This window comes from Castor canadensis, chromosome 8 (genome assembly GCF_047511655.1).
Source record: "Castor canadensis chromosome 8, mCasCan1.hap1v2, whole genome shotgun sequence".
NCBI classification, from domain to species: domain Eukaryota; kingdom Metazoa; phylum Chordata; class Mammalia; order Rodentia; family Castoridae; genus Castor; species Castor canadensis.
In genome coordinates this window covers 138,524,845-138,542,134 of record NC_133393.1, presented here as the reverse complement: position 1 = coordinate 138,542,134, position 17,290 = coordinate 138,524,845, and the positions used below count along the sequence as shown (strand labels likewise).

Genomic DNA, 17,290 nt, shown 5'->3' with positions numbered 1-17,290 from the left:
GCGGGTCCTCCCGCTGGTGCCTGTCCAATCCGATGGGCGGATGCCGGCCCAGCCCGCAGAGCCCACCGCGCACGCGCAGATGGAGAGCGCACACTTGTGTTCTTGCCCCTCCGGCCGCCGGGTGGCGCTGGCGACCCTGCTGCCGCTGGCTCTTCCCAGCCGACCCAGGCGGCGTCAGCCGCCTTGCGGGCCTCAGGTCCGCCTCCGCCGCGCCGAGGGCGTGGGCTCCCGGCTCCCGGAAGCGGCGGCCGCGGCGCGGAGCCGAGCGGGCGTCCGACCCCGGAGCGGCGATGCGCGGCGACCGGAGGCTGTGACCTGAGCGCGGCGGCCCGGCCGGGGCCTTGAATGGCGGCTCGCTGAAGTGGCGGCGGCTCCTCTGGGCGTGGCGTGGCGTGGCGTGGCGGCGGCCTGGGTGATGCTGCTCAAGCTCCTCCAGCGACAGACCTATACCTGCCTGTCCCACAGGTATGGGCTCTACGTCTGTTTCGTGGGCGTCGTCGTCACCATCGTCTCGGCCTTGCAGTTCGGAGAGGTGAGTAGCGGCTCGCGCTGTCGCCGCGCCCGGTCCTCCGCAGCCGCGGACCCCCGAGGTCCTCTGCGCCGCTCCTCCCGCCCCGCGCGCAGCATCCGCACCAGGGCCGGGGTGGGGGACACTCGTCCTGCCGAGTCCCCTCCTCCCAGGTGCCACCCCGGGGACCCCAGTGAAGTCCCCTCCCCTCCCGAGTCTGGAGGCTGCCCTTCCCCATTTCTTCCGTAGCGCCCCTGAACCCCCTTCCCTGCCCCTCCTTCAGCTTCTCTCCTCTAGATCTCCCCGCTAAATCTTGTCACCTTTGGCAGAGCACCTTATCTCCTTAATCCCTTCACTTCTCGGATCTCAAAACTTTTTTTTTTTTTGGCACGAGACTTTGTCGTGGGGACAGTGTGTTGTCAGTGTGAAAGGGGATTTTTTGTTGTTTGTTAAACCCTTTTCCACTTTCGGTCGGTTTTGGAAGGCGGTAGGTCGGTCAGCACGTGGAGGCCCTGTAGGCGTGCACACGCGGTGTGAAAGCCATCCTGGCGGCTCCAAGTGCTTCTTCCCCTCCCGAGATCAGCGGAGAGCAGGGCCCCTGTCAGGTGACCAGGACTGGATAACTGTCTTGGACTCCAGCCCCCAACCTCTTAGGAGCCAGCGCTGGCCCTTGCGTCATGGGATATGCTAATGATTTAGATCACACCAGCCGGGCCTTTCTTGATTTACCCTTGGTTAATGGGAAATAAAGTAATTCAGTTAGGCTGTAAACTCTTTTCAGAGGGTCCAGGCAACAGGTTTGGGAGGTGGGAATAGCTAGGTTAAGTGGATTTTATGTCCCATTGGATATATACCTTAAACATTGTCTCCACACCAAAATAAACCTTTGGTTTAGATTTCATAATTACTTCATTATTTTATTGACAGTCTTTTGTGGGGGGGCAGAACTGGGTTGGAATTCATCTTGCCAGCCTTGTTTTTATGTGTGTGTGTTGGGAATTTTTATTTATTTTTTTGCTCGATGGCGTTGAACTCTCAGCTCTACCACTTGAACCATTCCACCAGCCCTGTTTTGTGTTGAGTATTTTGGAGATAGGGTCTTGGGAACTGTTGCCCCAGGGCTGGCTTCAAACCAAGATCCTCATGATCTCTGCCTCCTGTAGCTAGGATTACATGTGTGAGCCACGGGGCTCTGCCTGTTGACAGTCTTGTAAGGTATTCTTCATTTTTAACAAATGTACACAGACTAGGAGCAGGTCAGAGCTGGAAGAACACGTGTATGATTTTTAGACTACACCACTTTTGGCAGTGGAGAAAAGCTGCATTTTCTAGTGATTTGAAATCTGTCTCCCTAATTTTTTTGTTGTTGTTTTTAGTAAGAGGCTGCAAAAGGTTTTAAAATTAACAGAATGTTTTTTAGAAATGTCAGAAAAGACATGTGCAAGAAGTTGTACCCATTCTGAATTGTAAGCTCCATCAGGGAGGAGCTATAACCCTTCGCCAAGCACAGTGCCAGGTACTGGCAGAGTATGCAGACTAAGCATTTGGTTAATGGCCAGCTGAATTGTAAGGCACATTGCCAGTCCTGTACTTTTAGTAGTTTTAAGAACTGGAGAAAATTAAGTCTTATATAAGGGTGAGAAAATCCCTGACTTGTAGGTGTGGAATAGCTACTATAGGATATTATTCCCTGCTGTTCTATTTTTGTTTCATGTGTTACAACTTAATATGTCTATATATAGTTAAGTGCCTTACTGCTTTTGGATGATTTGTTGTTGTTTTGGTGATTGGTTTTGTTTTGTGGTATCACTGTGTAGCTTAGGCTGACCTTGAACTCTTGATCCTCCTGCCTCAGTTTCTGAGTGCTGAAATTACAGGGGTGCACCACCATATTGACTTGGATGATTTTTTAAAATCTGGTTAATTTTAAGTTAGCTGTTTATTAACTCCCATGCAGCGTAAAGGTGACTCAAAGGTGTCAATTAGAATTCTTTTTATTTTATGCTCCTTTTTTTTCCCCTTTCATGCATTTACAACAACAAAAAGGGACATTTTTCAGACAGGAAGTGACTACAGACCTTAAAGTTTGGAACAGAGGCAAAAACACATCAACAGGTGGCGGGAGAGATAGAGGCAGGAAAGTGGAGGCAGCTGACGGTGGTTCACTTTGCAGCACAGTGGAAAAGAGGAGCTGCACAGTGAGGCAGGTCTGGATTTCAGTGCTGGCTGCAGTTAGCGATTATGACAATGATTGCTACCTATGTAGGCCTTACCAAATGTGTGAGGCATTCCTCAACTCCCTTGCATGCTAACTTAATCCTCACAGCGTCTCCCGTGAGTTGGGTACTGTTACTGTACTCATTTCACAGGTGATGAAACTGAGCCATTGCACAAGCTAATGTTCAGACTAAGGCAGCCTAGCTTTAAGCCTATACTCCTAAGCATACCTCTTTATGGTTTTGTTGTTTGTTTGCTTTTTGAGAGAGGGTCTCACTGTGTAGCTCAGGCTGTCTTTGAACTCATGGACCTCCTGCCTCAGCCTCCCAAATGCTGGGATTATAGGTGTGCACCATAACTGGTTTCCTATGGTTTCTTAAGCATCCCAGGTTCTCCCTTGTCTGATCTTGGAAAGGGTACTTAACTTCTCTGAGCTTCCTTCTTTAAGATAAACACAAGAATACCTTCCTTGCAGGGTTGATAGCGAGGATTAAGTAAGACCTGTTCATAAAGCATCTTGCACAGTTATTAGTTATTATTGATTATCATCAACTAGTTTATGTTCTCAATCTTTATTTTGAAACAATACTTTCTTCATAGAGTTAATAACACCAACTTGTTAATAACTACTTGTTAATTGTAGGGGGATGCAAGACTAAGAAGATTGTTGTTAACTATGAATTCACTATCTTTTTTCCCTTCTTAGTATGAAAGGTATTGGTCACTATTTTCATAGGTCATTTGTATATTCATCCACATTTTGAGAAAAGTGTAATTGAGGGAGAAAATTATTAAAAAACCAATTTGAGCCAAGTACTTTCTGTAGAACTCTTGGGAATTCTGATCAACCAGGCAGAACTGGATCCAGGTGATTTTCCACAGGGTGGGCCTTCAGAATGAGGACTAACTGTCACAGAAGTGCTTTGGCTGAGGGCAGTAGGGAGAAGCTCATCTGTTGCAAGCTAATTGACTTGAGAAGTCATGTGGCCTCTGGGAGCCTCAGTTTCCCCATTTAGAAATGAGGGTACTAGATTAAGTATGCCCTGAGAGCCTTCCCAGCTCAGAAACTTGTGATTTTAAGTATTTGTTCTATCGAGTTGCTATTGACTAAATTTCAAGACATGTGCTTTTGAGGTAAAAATTTCTTTCAGGGCTATCATTATTTAGTTGAAACATTTCTGTACAAGTCCACAACTCCTTGTCTCAAGCTTTTGGAACTACTTTGTTGTTTTATAATTGAACATCATATCTTTTACAGTGAGATATGTGAATACTCATACATCCAGTGAGGAAAATACAGACTATAAATAGCCTCATGTCAGTTTAGGTCAAGTTTTGTTATTAAATGAGTTCAAGTCAGGTCAAGTTTTACTGCCAAAGAGGGTACAAAACTATCTGGTATTTGGATTTCAGATTGTGAATAGAAGATTGTAGGTAACTGGCACATATATATTGTTACCAATGTGTTTCTGTATGTGTGTGTGAAATACATCACTTATGTGAACTAACTATGGAAGTAAATATCTCCAAAATAACTTACATAAGGAAGGTGGATACTTCAGGTAAAGGCTTCTCCTACTGGATACTGATTTTTCTCTGGCTTCTTTGCTTCCTTTTGCTTGCCTATTTTTTATTGCTACTTTGGATTATGAGATAGTATTGTTCAATGAAAAGGTGGATTGAAAACTGGGTATAACTCCAGTACCTTCTGCCTTAGTGATTAGTTTCTCTTACTGGCTCAATTATCTTTCTTTCTTGGTGGCCCTGGGGTTTGAACTCAGGGCCTTAAACTTGCTAGGGCAGCGCTCTACCGCTTGAGCCACTCCACCAGCCCTACTGGTGCCATTTCAAGAAAGGAATTAATTAGTTTATATTTGGTTACTCCACTAATCAAGCAGATATATTTTGGGTGTGCTCTTGGTCAAAGGCAACAGATAGGTGAAGTGAATTACTTCCAGCTGCTTTGTGGGGTGAGGGCAGTCCCTCTTATCCACTTCATTTATTTATTTATATTTTATTTTATTTTTTATGATACTGGGGCTTGAACTCAGGGACTGTATCTTGAGCCACTCCACCAGCCTGTGTGTGTGTGTGTGAGTGATGGGTTTTTTCAGGATAGGGTCTTGTGAACTATTTGCCTGGGCTGGCTTTGAACCTTAATCCTTCTGAGCCCTGCCTCCTGACTAGTTAGGACTACAGGCATGAGCCACTATCACCCTGCTATTTATTTGTTTTTTTGGTGGAAAAAGTTTCATTGTTAAAAAAAAAATAAGTACTGGGAGTGGCTCAAGTGGCACAGCACCTGCCTAGCAATTGTGGACCCTGAGTTCAACCCCCGAGTACTACCTTGATAAATAAATAAATATGTTTTAGACTGGCATGATGGGGCACACCTATAATCCCAGTATGTAGGAGGCTAAGGCAGGAGGATGGAGAGTTCAGGGTCAGCCTGGGCTACATAGCAAGATCTTGTCTCCAAATAAATAAAAATAAAATAATGTTTTAAAGCTACTAGACTAGATGTCTAAGACCCTTACTTCCATTTTAGTTAGCTATGATTGTATGTTTATTGGGTGTTTCACATAAGAAGCATGAACTATTATTTTTCAGATAAGATAAAAAAATTTTAAAAAGAAATATGAACTATATAATATGAAAGGAATTTGTGTTGAATAGAAAAATGCCAGGGACTACACAGCTTTTCTCAAAACATCTTTTGTGGGGGATGTGAGGGTGATATGCAGCCCAGCTAACTATCAAAGCAGGGACCTTGTCTTTTTTCTTCCCTTCTGTGTCTTTAGCACCTAGAAAGTGCTTAGTACCCAGTTGGTGCCAAAGGAACACTGGTTGGATGGGTGGGTAGGTAGTTTTGGTAACTTTCTCTTGAAACCTGAGGCCTGTTCTTAGGATGAATGTAGTATGGTGGAAGTTGCTATTAGAGATACAAAGAATTATAGCTCAGGCCTTTGGCCATCCTTGTTTAGGTGAGATGAAGCCACAGTGCACATGAGGACTGTGGAGTGATACAAGGAGTAAGTAATTGCATGCCAGAATGGGTTTACAATAACTGCTTAGAAAGTCAGCAGAAGGGAAGAAAATTATGAGTTGAAACCCCTTAGACAAAGTTCAGAGACTTTTACATGGAGGCATGAGGTTTTGGGAAGAGAAGGAGTCTAAACAGAGGAGAGAAAGAGTATTTTAGGTGGTAAGAACTTTTAGGAATAACTTGATTCTGAGTTACAACTAGGAACAACAATTACTAGTTGTTTAAAAATTACTGCTAGTATTAATTAACAGCATTAGGCAGCAAGTGCAGAATCGCAACTCAGCCCTGGCTTAAGAAAAAAGATAGTTTGCTGGGCATGGTAGTTCACATCTGTAATCCCATCTACTCTGGAGGCAGAGGCAGAAGGATTGAGAGTTTGAGGTCAGCCTGGGCAAAAGTGGCAAGACCCTATCAAAAACAACAAGGAAATCTTGCTGCCTCTGCCTTCCGAGTGCTGGGATTACAGGCATGTGCATTACACCCAGCTCAAAACTGGCATAATTGATGGGTACTGGGTGAACCTTTGGCAGGGTTGGGTTGAGGTGCTCAGATGGTATTATCAGGAATCTCTTTTTGTCCTGTTGTACAGCTCTGTTCTGGTTTACTTCTCAGGCAGGCTCTACCCGTATGGGAGTAAGGTTGCTGCTGGCAACTCCACCTTCTTACATTTTTCTTTTTGGAGGTACTGGGGTTTAAACTCAGGGCCTCACACTTCTTAGGCAGGTACTCTCCCTCTTAAGCCAGCTTCTATTCTACCAGTTTAGTATTACAGCAAAGAGATAGTCCTCATTAGTGGCAGCTTGACCCAGAGCTGCCTGCCTGCATAGCCCAGGGATCAAATACCCTTGTTATAGCCTTGTCAACCACCTGGGTCATCTCCAGAGCTAGGGGAATAGGTGGGGCTGACAGTCACAACTGAACCACATGAGCCAAGAGGGCTTCTCCAGAGAATAAAAGTGAGTCTGTTATCAAAGTATAGGCAGAGAACAGGTGTCCTAGCCACCAGGGTCGAAACATTACCTTTCTGTGATAGCCATCAGCCTTATGCCTTGTTATAAAAAATGCAAAAGTGGGTTGTTTTGATCTTTACTGTTTTGTTTGTAGATTTGTGAAACTTACATTCTTATTTGGAACTTTGTTAAACCAGCTCAAATGTGCCACATAAATTTTTTTTGTGTGTGTGATGGGTGTTTTTTGAGATGGGGGTCTCAAGAACTATTTGCCCAGGCTGGCTTCGAACCTCGATCCTCCTGATCTCTGTCTCCTGAGTAGTTAGAATTACAGTTGTGAGCCACCGGCTCCCAGCTTCCTTCTCAGTCTTAAAAGTTGGAATTTACAAAGCTGCTTACATACAGATATGCCACTTCCTTCCTGATGGTGCATGGTGATCGTCATGGTTCTTTTTCATCCATGAGTCCAGCCATTGTTTCACAATAATTCCCATAACAATTTGGAATTTCTCCCAACTTTTGAAAGCTCTCACAGAAGTTAGAAGTAGAACTTGCCCAAGACCTTAGCAGTCCTCTCCTGGCATTAGTCTTAGCCATTCCTAAATGAACCCCTGAGTGTTTGTAAGGTGTGGGGGTGAAAAACAGGTAAGTGATACTTGGTGGACAATTGGCTGTGATTGTCCTGTTGAATAATATGCCCTTAGGTGGGTCTGGTCCATCTATCACTCCTAGGTGATAAAATCTCCCGTGGTCACTGTAGTGACCACGAAGCAAAACGTCACTTTGGCAATTAGAGTGGTTGGTGAGTCTCAAGGCAGAACAGAGTTCAGAGCTAAAGTTGAAGCCTCTTGCCCCCTCTAGCTCTGGCCTGTGCCAGGCAGAAAGTCCACAGTTGATGAGAGGAGCATGGCACATGGACTTCTCTCTCCTCGCCCCTATTTCTGACCCCTGTAAGCATGCAGAAGCCGGCAAGGAAATGAGAGCAGGAAGGTCTTCCTACACAGGTGTGGGAGCTGTCTGGAATTTACAAGTGTCAAAGCTTGTTCTTTCCTGAGTGCTTTCAAAGGGCTATCCATCAGAGACCACACCCACCACCAAGCCTAGAACCATCACTTGCTCTACCCTGGTGAGACCAAATGCTTCTTCATTTAAACTGGCCACTTACTCCTTCTGGAGTCCCTGGAATCTGATGACACCAGAACTTCCTGTCATGGAGGTCCTGGGCTTTATCTACAATCTGTTACACAGTACTCCATTCTTTCTTCCAGCTAGGGAGTGTGAGTTGATTCCATGTAGTGAGCACTGCTCTTGTCCGCAGAGCAGTTAGTCAACCAGCCCTTTCTATTTCTCAGATGTGAGACAAGCATGGTGCTCACCACTCCATGAAGCCACAGTGAGTTCCTTTGGTGATCCTGTGGAGCCCTTTTCCTGGACCTGAGGGGGTGGGAAAGAGATTTCCACCCTTGTCCTTAGATGAGGTGGAGCTGCAGTTACAGAATGCCAGCTGCTTCTGAAAAGCACCCTCTGATCTCCTGGACCAGGCAGAGGGCGGATTAGGGCAGGTCTGCTCCTGGAAGTGGTTCTCAGTTGGTGGTGATTTGCACAGTTCCCCCCGCCCGCCACTACACACACAGACATTTCATAGTGTGCCATCATTGAAGGTTGAAGTTTGAGAAACTATGCCCTGTCTCTGCCAAGGAAACAGAGTGAGGGCCTTGAAGTTGGGGGAACACTTGAGAAGGTAAACAAATGCCATTGTAGGGGGAGATAGCACGAAAAAGTGGATCTAAGGGTAATTGGTGTAGTTGGCAGTGCCCTTTCCCCAGCACCTGGTAGAGTAGATGTTTGGGGGACTTTGGTGTTTGTCTGAGAACAGTGGAGTACCATTATAGGTTATTTTGTACTGGCAGCTAGTAAAATGGAAGTCAGGACGACTGCTAAACTTTCTGTGATGCATAGGACAGCCACACCACACAGAGTCATCAGGCCCAAATATCAGTGTTACAAAGGTTGAGAAATCCTGAATTAGAGCGAGAATGGCTGCAGGGTTGCCTGTAGGAGCCTTGGACTAGGCTGGTGGAAGGGCACAGAAAGAGAAGTGGATAAACTTGAGAGGTTTAGGAGACCCAGTCAAATGGTCTTATGTTTGCCAAACACTGTTAACACCCTGAGATACAAAAGTGAGCAAGATAGATCCGTTAATTTGTTCTCCTGGACCCCAACTGTAGATATTCAGTGAAAATTTGTTGGCTGGGTTCCAGTGGCTCATGTCTGTAATCCTAGCTACCCAGGAGTCAGAGATCAGGAGGATCATGTTTCTAAGCCAGCCTGGGCAAATAGTTCAAGAGACCCTATCTAGAAAAAAAAAAAAAATCACAAAAATGCTGGCAGGGTGGCTCAAGGTATAGGCCTTGAGTTCAAACCCCAGTGCTGCCAAAAAAAAAAAAAAATCATTTGTTGAATGAATGCAATGGGCATCAAAATTGATTTTTGTTCGCTGATCATGATTGGACCTAGTGAGGGCAGCTGGACTAAATGAGGTGGCTGATGTACACAAGGCACCTGTGAAGAGCCTGGTAGAAGATGGTCAGTAAATGCTAATTAGGTGCTGTATGTCTCCTCTAGGACTATTCTCTTTGGCCATGATGCTCATGAAGACAGAGCAGGAGCCCCACCTCTGGCTGCTCCCCATTATCAGTCTCTCCCTAGAGGCAGTGCAGGAAACTCTCAATGATCGCCTTAGTATGCTTATTATGTTTGATATGACAGCAGGGAGGGCAGGTGCTTTATTAATTCTACAGCTTGTGCTTTGTAATTATGATGTACACTTCCTCTCTAGTGCTTTCTAGAATGTAACAAACCAGTATAACTAATGGTGTATAGTCACAATATGTTTTTTACATTTTTTCCAGTCTTGGAACATTTGTTCCCATCTTGTGATCCAGATGCAGTATCTTTAGCAGGTGATTAGTCACCGTGTGGGTGATTCATATATGTGCTAAATTAAGCAGGGCAAAAAGTGATTTTTCAGAAGTATTACAGACTTAAGTCTGATCAGACTAAAAAGTCATATGGCCTACTTTAAAATTACATCCTAAAATTGTCTCTTTTAGGATTCTAGTTTATTGTTTCCGCTTGATATACTGCTTTTTTTTTTCACTACCTCATTCCCTTAGCTTCATTTCTGTTTCACTAGTTCTAAATTCATAAAGCTGCCTTACCAAGTTTTCAGAAGTTGTTCATGTGACAGATTTATGGATGTGTTTACTCATTGCCAGGTTTTTCTTCTGCTTACTAGAGACACAAGATGAACTCACAGTCCAGAGAGGGAAGTGGGCAAGCAAAGTGATCCTGTGGGGAAGCAACAGTAACGAGGGGATACATGTAATTCAACACCAGACAGCCGTCAGAATGAAGAAAACAGCACACAGAAAGGTGGTGGGGAGGAACAATGGAGTGAGCCGAGTTAGAGCAGCAGTGCCCCCGAACCAGAAGAGCATCCCTGAGTTCAGCAATGCTTTCTGGTGTGCCAGGTGGACCCTCTGATGTGCCCTCAGCTCACAGAGCTGTCCACAGAATAACAGATTGGCACCTTTGCCTCTGTGGAGCATTTCTGGAAGTTTTATAACTACATGGTGTGTGTCCCAGGAACATGACAGGCACCATGACTTCCATCTCTCTTCTAAGAAGGAATTAAACCCACATGAGAGGATGATGAGAGTAAAAATGATGATGTGGATTATTGGGTTGTGGAAGGGCTTGGCTTCCATTGCTAGGAGAATCTCATGCTGGCCACGTTGGGTTGCAGTTCTTGCTTGGGGAAGAGATCTGTGGGGCTGTGGTCTGTCTTATTCCAGAAGGACATTATTTCAATATGGAATAACTGCCAGTGACCAAGCAATGGCAGCCTGAATCCAGGATGCACTTCTGTGAGTGCTTAACCTTCCTCCCAAAACCATCAAGGAATATAGACAACAGCATCAAAATATCAGGCAGGCTGGGGTCCCAAAAAAAGCTCTTTTTTCAAAATCTCTGGAAACCACAGTTGAATTTGACAAGTCAGCATCTCTCTCTCTCTCTCTTTTTCTCTCTCTCTTAGTACTACTAGGTACCTGGCACCCTTTTCTGTGGCCCTCAGGGTAAAAATATTTCTTTCTTTCTTTTTAAAAAGAAATTAGCATACAATAATAATACAAGGGGATTTCATTGTGATAATTCCATACAGTGTATTTTGAACAAGTTTACCCCCTCCATTATATTTCCATGTGCCTCCACCTTCCCCCACAAATTATTTTTTTCGGTAGCACTAACACACTATTTGCCTCCTTTATTTACTCTCTTCCTCTCATGACACAGTACATTGGAGTTTTCTCTAGCCCTATAGGACATGTGACTTTACAACGCCCAAGCAGAACAAACAGGCCATTTCTCTTCTGTTAAGCCAGATATTAAAGAGAGTTGCAAAGTTAGAAAGTAATACCACAGAGCCAAGTGCACAGGCTTGTGCCTATAATCCTAGCTACTCAGGAGGCAGAGATCAAGAGGATCAAAGTTAGCCCCAGGCAAATAGTTTTGAGACCCTATTTCCAAAAAAAGTCCATCACAAAGAAGGGCTGGCTGAGTGGCTCAAGTGGTAGAGCACCTACCTAGCAAGCTTGAGGCCCTGAGTGCAAACCTCAGTGCCATCAAAAAACAAAAAATTTAAAAAAAGAAAGAACTATAACAGGACGTGGTAGCACAGGCCAGTCCAGGCTACTTAGAGAGATTCTCAAAAAACAAAAACTGGGCAGCTGTGGCTCACGCCTATAATCCTAGCTACTTTTGAATGGGAAGATCACCCATTCAAAATGGTTTAAAGCTAGCTCTGAGCAAACCGTTCTTGAGATCCTATCTCAAAAATACCCAACCCAAAAAAACTGTCAGAATGGCTCAAGAGGTAAGAAGGCCTAGCAAGCATGGGGCCTGAGTTCAAACTCCAGTACTGCCAAAAAAAGCAATACAAAAACACACCACTTTTTTCATTGAATTTTTTGTTTTTGTTTTTGAAAGTATAGTTATTTTTGACGAGAAGTATGTTAATTCATAATAGATGTTTGTATTTTTCTTTTGTTGGTTCTGGGGATCAAACTCAAGGCCTTGTCCATGATGGGCAAGTGCTCTGCCATCTGGCTGCATTCCCCAGCCTTCATATTTATTTTCGAATAAATAATTTTCCTCAGTTTTCATTTGAATATAGTGAATATCAGTAGACCTAATCTATGTATGTTTTAAAAAGTTCCTTGGAGTCTTCAGTAATTTGTAAGAAATGAAAGGGGTTCTGGTACCAAAAAGTTTCAGAGGTGCTCCTTTAAGCATTCAACCAGAATGTGCTAATCTAGCTAATATAAATAGACAGCATTATCTCACCACTCTTGCTCCATTCTAATCCATTCTTTAAATACAACCAAAGACTCGTTTAAAAAATGTGAGTCAGGTTGCATCTTGCCCATTGCACATAGAAGAAAATCCGGACTCCTTCCTACGGGCTGTTTATAGGACCCTAAATATGCCACTCTGAGCAACCTGTATCATGTAACTGTTTCTACAAAAATGTTCGGTGACGACACTCGCGCATCGGGCGCGCACGGAGCAGCACCGGAGCCCGCCCGGAGCGAGCCAGCGAACGGCGAGCCGGGGACCCACTGGGCTGAGCCTGCACAGCAGCCAGAGAGCCGAGCCCGCAACGCCCCGCAGCCGCCCTGTGTCCCCGCCGCCCTTCCTGACCGATGGCGCTGAAGCGGACTCAGAAAGAATTAAGTGATCTACAACGTGGTCCACCGGCTCACTGTTCAGCTGGACCCGTGGGAGATGACTTGTTCCACTGGCAAGCAACTGTTATGGGACCTCCTGATAGCGCACATCAAGGTGGTGTCTTCTTTCTCACTGTGCATTTTCCGACAGACTATCCTTTTAAACCACCAAAGATTGCTTTCACTACAAAAATTTACCATCCAAAAATAAACAGTAATAGAAGTATTTGTCTTGACATCCTGAGGTCTCAGTGGTCACCAGCCTTGACTGTATCAAAAGTTTTATTGTCCATATGTTCTCTGCTTTGTGATCCTAACCCAGATGACCCCTTAGTACCAGATATTGAACAAATCTAAAAATCAGCCAAAGAAAAATAGAACAGACACGCAAGAGAATGGACTCAGAAATATGCAATGTAAATTCAAAAAAACTTTCACATATACCAGAGTACTGGAATCTAGGTTTTTTTCAACATTAGCGGTAAATTGAGCACTGTTTACTGTTTCATTGTACCATGAAACCCTTTGATTTTATCCATTTTAAATGTTTCTGAAGCAAGACAAAACAGACTTCCAAAAATACCTTAAGACTGTGATGAGAGCATTTATCATTTTGTATGCATTGAGAAAGACATTTATTATGGTTTTTAAGATACTTGGACATCTGCATCTTCAGCTTACAGGATCTACAATGCAGCTGAAAAGCAACCAAATTATTTTTTGCTGAAACTAGATGGTTTTACATAAGAAGTACTATATGTGTTGTCTAAGATGTCACTTTTATAAATCTGTATTCAGATTTCATTATTTGTTAGCTCACTTTATAATTTGTATTTTTTTACTGTATAGACTAAATATATTCTATTTACATGTATGTCAACTCATTACTTTTTTCCTGTGAATAGTATTGAAAGACCCAACAGCTGATAATTAGATGGATTAATTGTACTTCTCTTGTATTAGGATGTTACTTAGATTGATCGCAGATTTCTTAAACCTGAAATTATCTTTACACTGTAATCCTCAGTATGATTATGGAGAAACACTTGTTTTGATTTTGTTATACTTGACTAAATTTATTGTAATGTGAATTAATTGCACTGCTCAGTAGGAAGATGTGTAACTTTTCTTTGTTGCTATTCACATTTGAATTTTTTTCTGTATAGGCAATATTACATTGACACCTTTTACAGATCTTACTGTAGCTTTTTCCATATAAATAAACTGCTTTTTCTACAAAAAAAAAAAAAATGTTTGGTGACAAGTTACCCTAAAATTTGCTGGTTTAAAGTGGGAGCAGCAAACTATGCCTATTTTGTGTGACTTATAACTTAAGAATTAAAGGAATGGTATTTCACAACAATATAAAAATTATATGAGCCAGGTGCTGGTGGCTCATGCCTGTAATCCTAGCTACTCAGGAGGCAGAGATCAGGAGGATCGCAGTTCGAAGCCAGCCCCAGTAAATAGTTTGTAATACCTCATCTTGAAAAAAACCATCACAAAAAAGGGCTGGTGGAGTGGCTCAAGGGGTAGGCCCTGAGTTCAAGCCATAGTATCTCCAAAAAAAAATTTAAAAATAATTCACTTATCAGTGTCCACAAGGTGAATTGTTTAGAAACACAGCCATGTCTATTCATCGCTACTTTTGTATTTTGCACAGTGGCAGAATGGAATAGTTGGGGCAGAAACTATATGGCCTATATAGTCTAAGGTGTTTACTGATTTGCCCTTTGCAGAAAAAGAGTGCCAACTTCTGGCCTAAAATTGGAGATACTTGTTCTCTGGGATGTGCAAGTCAGATGACAGTTGACTGATCAGGGTTGGACTTGGTTGGCTCTGCTTCACATTCCATCCTCCCTGGGCCAGTGGGCCAGTGTGGACCTGTCTTCTCACAGCAGTGATAGAGGCATGAAAGATCAGGCACATACTTGTAAGCCTTTCTGAACTTTAGACTCAGAATCTGTACAGTCAGCTGTTTGTGTTCCTTGAACGCATTAGCCTCAGTCTCACCTTGCCATCAACCTGTAAGCACTGCCTCGTTCTTCTGTGCTCTCCCTTGTCATGCAGGTGTCTGTCAGCTCAGTAGCACCTTCTCTGTAGGTCTTCCCTACAACCTCTTCCCTACCACCTGATCTGGAGCAGCCTCTTCCCCCTTATTCCTTGTAATATTCCCCTGATTTTCTGTTCTTTTTTTATGGTACTTGCAGTATCAGCCTGTCTGAAATTGTATGTGGATATATGTATTTTCTTGTTTAATGTCTTAGTCCTTTTTGCCAAGTGTAGTTGCTGGAGGTTCTTTTTTAATTTATGTGTGTATATTTTCTTTTCAAGTCTGTTTGATTATTCCTATTCTCTAACTGTGCTTAATCTATTTTAACCTGTCCTCTTAAAAACCAAAATGATAGCAGGGTACCAGTGGCTCACGCCTGTAATCCTGGCTACTCAGGAAGCAGAGATCAGGAGGATCATGGTTCAAAGTCAGCCCAGGCAAATAGTTTGCAAGACCGTAACTTGAAAAAACCCTTCATAAAAAGGAGCTGGTGGAGTACCTCAAGGTATAGGTCCTGAGTTCAAACCCCAGTACTGCAAAAAAAAAAACCAAACCAAATGACAAGTATTCCTACATCAAATAAACAGTTTGTTCCTAACAGGGGTATCAGTTCCTTTGGGACAGAACCCTGATCTCCATTTTGTGCTCCATTAAAACCTGTTGAATACATATATGCTATGTATCTCATGCCATCACAGAGTCAAAGAAGGTAGACATGATCTAGAAGAGTGACTTTGAGTTTAGTTGGCATTTGAATAAGTAGTGGTCCTGCATCTTGGATTTGGATCCTTTCCTTTAATTTGTGTGAAGAGTGGGAATCACATGAAATAGGTTTGTTTTTTTTTAAGTTGTATTTTATTTCACTAAGCGACTGTGCACTAGGAAAAACCCCAGCATCTCTAATCAGATAGGATTAGAACAAGCTTCTGGTGATGAGGAGATTTGACTTCCTGATTGTTATCAAAGCCAGAGGCGGGTTAGTAGAAAAGATAAAGCTTGGAGAAAAACTGAAACCATTCCCTCTAAAATCAGGAACCAGACAAGGATGCCCCCTATCTCCACTTCTATTCAACATAGTACTGGAATTCCTAGCCAGAGCATTTAGGCATGAAGAAGGAATAAAAGGAATACAAATGGGTAAAGAAACCGTCAAAATAACCCTATTTGCAGACAACATGATCCTATACCTTAAAGACCCAAAAAACTCCACTCAGAAGCTTCTAGACATCATCAATAGCTATAGCAAGGTAGCAGGATATAAAATCAACATAGAAAAATCATTAGCATTCCTATACACTAACAAACTGAAAAAGAATGTATGAAAACAATTCCATTTACAATAGCCTCAAAAAAAAAAAATCAAATACCTAGGAGTAAACCTAACAAAGGATGTGAATGACCTCTACAAGGAAAACTATAATCTTCTGAAGAAAGAGATTGAGGAAAACTTTAGAAAGTGGAGAGATCTCCCATGCTCATGGATTGGTAGAATCAACATAGTAAAAATGTCGATACTCCCAAAAGTAATCTACATGTTTAATGCAATTCCCATCAAAATTCCAATGACATTCATTAAAGAGATTGAAAAATCTACCATGAAATTTATATGGAAACACAAGAGGCCATGAATAGTCAAAGCAATACGCAGTCAAAAGAACAATGCTGGAGGTATCATGTCTGGCACAAAAACAGACATGAAGACCAGTAGAACAGAATAGAGGACCCAGATATGAAGCCACACAACTATAACCAAGTTGTCTTTGACAAAGGAGCTAAAAATATACGATGGAGAAATAGCAGCCTCTTCAACAAAAACTGCTGGGAAAACTGGTTAGCAGTTTACAAAAAACTGAAACTAGATCCATGTATATCAGCCTATACCAATATTAACTCAAAATGGATCAAGGATCTTAATATCAGACCACAAACTCTAAAGTTGATACAGGAAAGAGTAGGAAATACTCTGGAGTTAGTAGGTATAGGTAAAAACTTTCTCAACAAAACCCCAGCAGCACAGGAACTAAGAGATAGCATAGATAAATGGGACCTCATAAAGCTAAAAAGCTTCTGTTCATCAAAAGAAATGGTCTCTAAACTGAAGAGAATACCCACAGAGTGGGAGAAAATATTTGCCAGCTACACACCAATAAAGGACTGATAACCAGAATATATAGGGAACTTAAAAAACTAAATTCTCCCAAAACTAATGAACCAATAAAGAAATAGGCAAGTGAACTAAACAGAACTTTCTCAAAAGAAGAAACTCAAATGGCCAAAAAACATATGAAAAAATGCTCACCATCTCTAACAATAAAGGAAATGCAAATTAAAACCACACTAAGATTCTACCTCACCCCTGTTAGAATAGCCATCATCAGCAACACCATCACCAACAGGTGTTGGCGAGGATGGGGGGAAAAAGGAACCCTCTTACACTGTTGGTGGGAGTGTAAACTAGTACAGCCACCCTGGAAAAAAATTTGGAGGCTACCTAAAAAGCTAAACATTGTTCTACCATTTGATCCAACAATACCACTCTTGAGGTTATACCCAAAAGACTGTGACACAGGTTACTCCAGAGGCACCTGCACACCCATGTTTATTGCGGCACTATTCACAATAGCCAAGTTATGGAAACAGCCAAGATGCCCCACCACTGACGAATGGATTAAGAAAATGTGGTATCTATACACAATGGAATTTTATGCAGCCATGAAGAAGAACGAA

The 17,290-nt window shown here is 42.8% G+C and overlaps 2 protein-coding genes and 1 pseudogene across 4 annotated transcripts in view; all 3 read left to right on the top strand.

Annotated features, from left to right (window-relative positions):
* The first annotated feature begins 239 nt into the window (after positions 1–239).
* Positions 240–17,290, top strand: part of Gnptab (N-acetylglucosamine-1-phosphate transferase subunits alpha and beta) — an 81,548-nt gene continuing 64,497 nt past the window's right edge. For all 3 annotated transcript variants that reach the window (XM_020169551.2, XM_074084237.1, XM_074084236.1), the window contains exon 1: positions 240–532. In XM_020169551.2, the coding sequence (XP_020025140.2) occupies positions 468–532 (65 nt within the window). In that variant the 5' untranslated portion in view covers positions 240–467. The remainder of the gene's footprint in view (positions 533–17,290) is intronic.
* Positions 9,364–10,839, top strand: LOC109679007 (eukaryotic translation initiation factor 4E type 2 pseudogene; annotated as a pseudogene).
* Positions 12,433–17,239, top strand: LOC109679006 (ubiquitin-conjugating enzyme E2 D1-like). The gene has a single exon (XM_074084243.1). The coding sequence runs from the start codon at positions 12,487–12,489 to the stop codon at positions 12,865–12,867; it is 381 nt and encodes a 126-aa protein (XP_073940344.1). The 5' UTR covers positions 12,433–12,486; the 3' UTR covers positions 12,868–17,239.

Excerpts from the sequence above, each read along its gene's own strand:
- LOC109679006 (XM_074084243.1), top strand. The coding sequence starts at position 12,487 with ATGGCGCTGAAGCGGACTCAGAAAGAATTAAGTGATCTACAACGTGGT.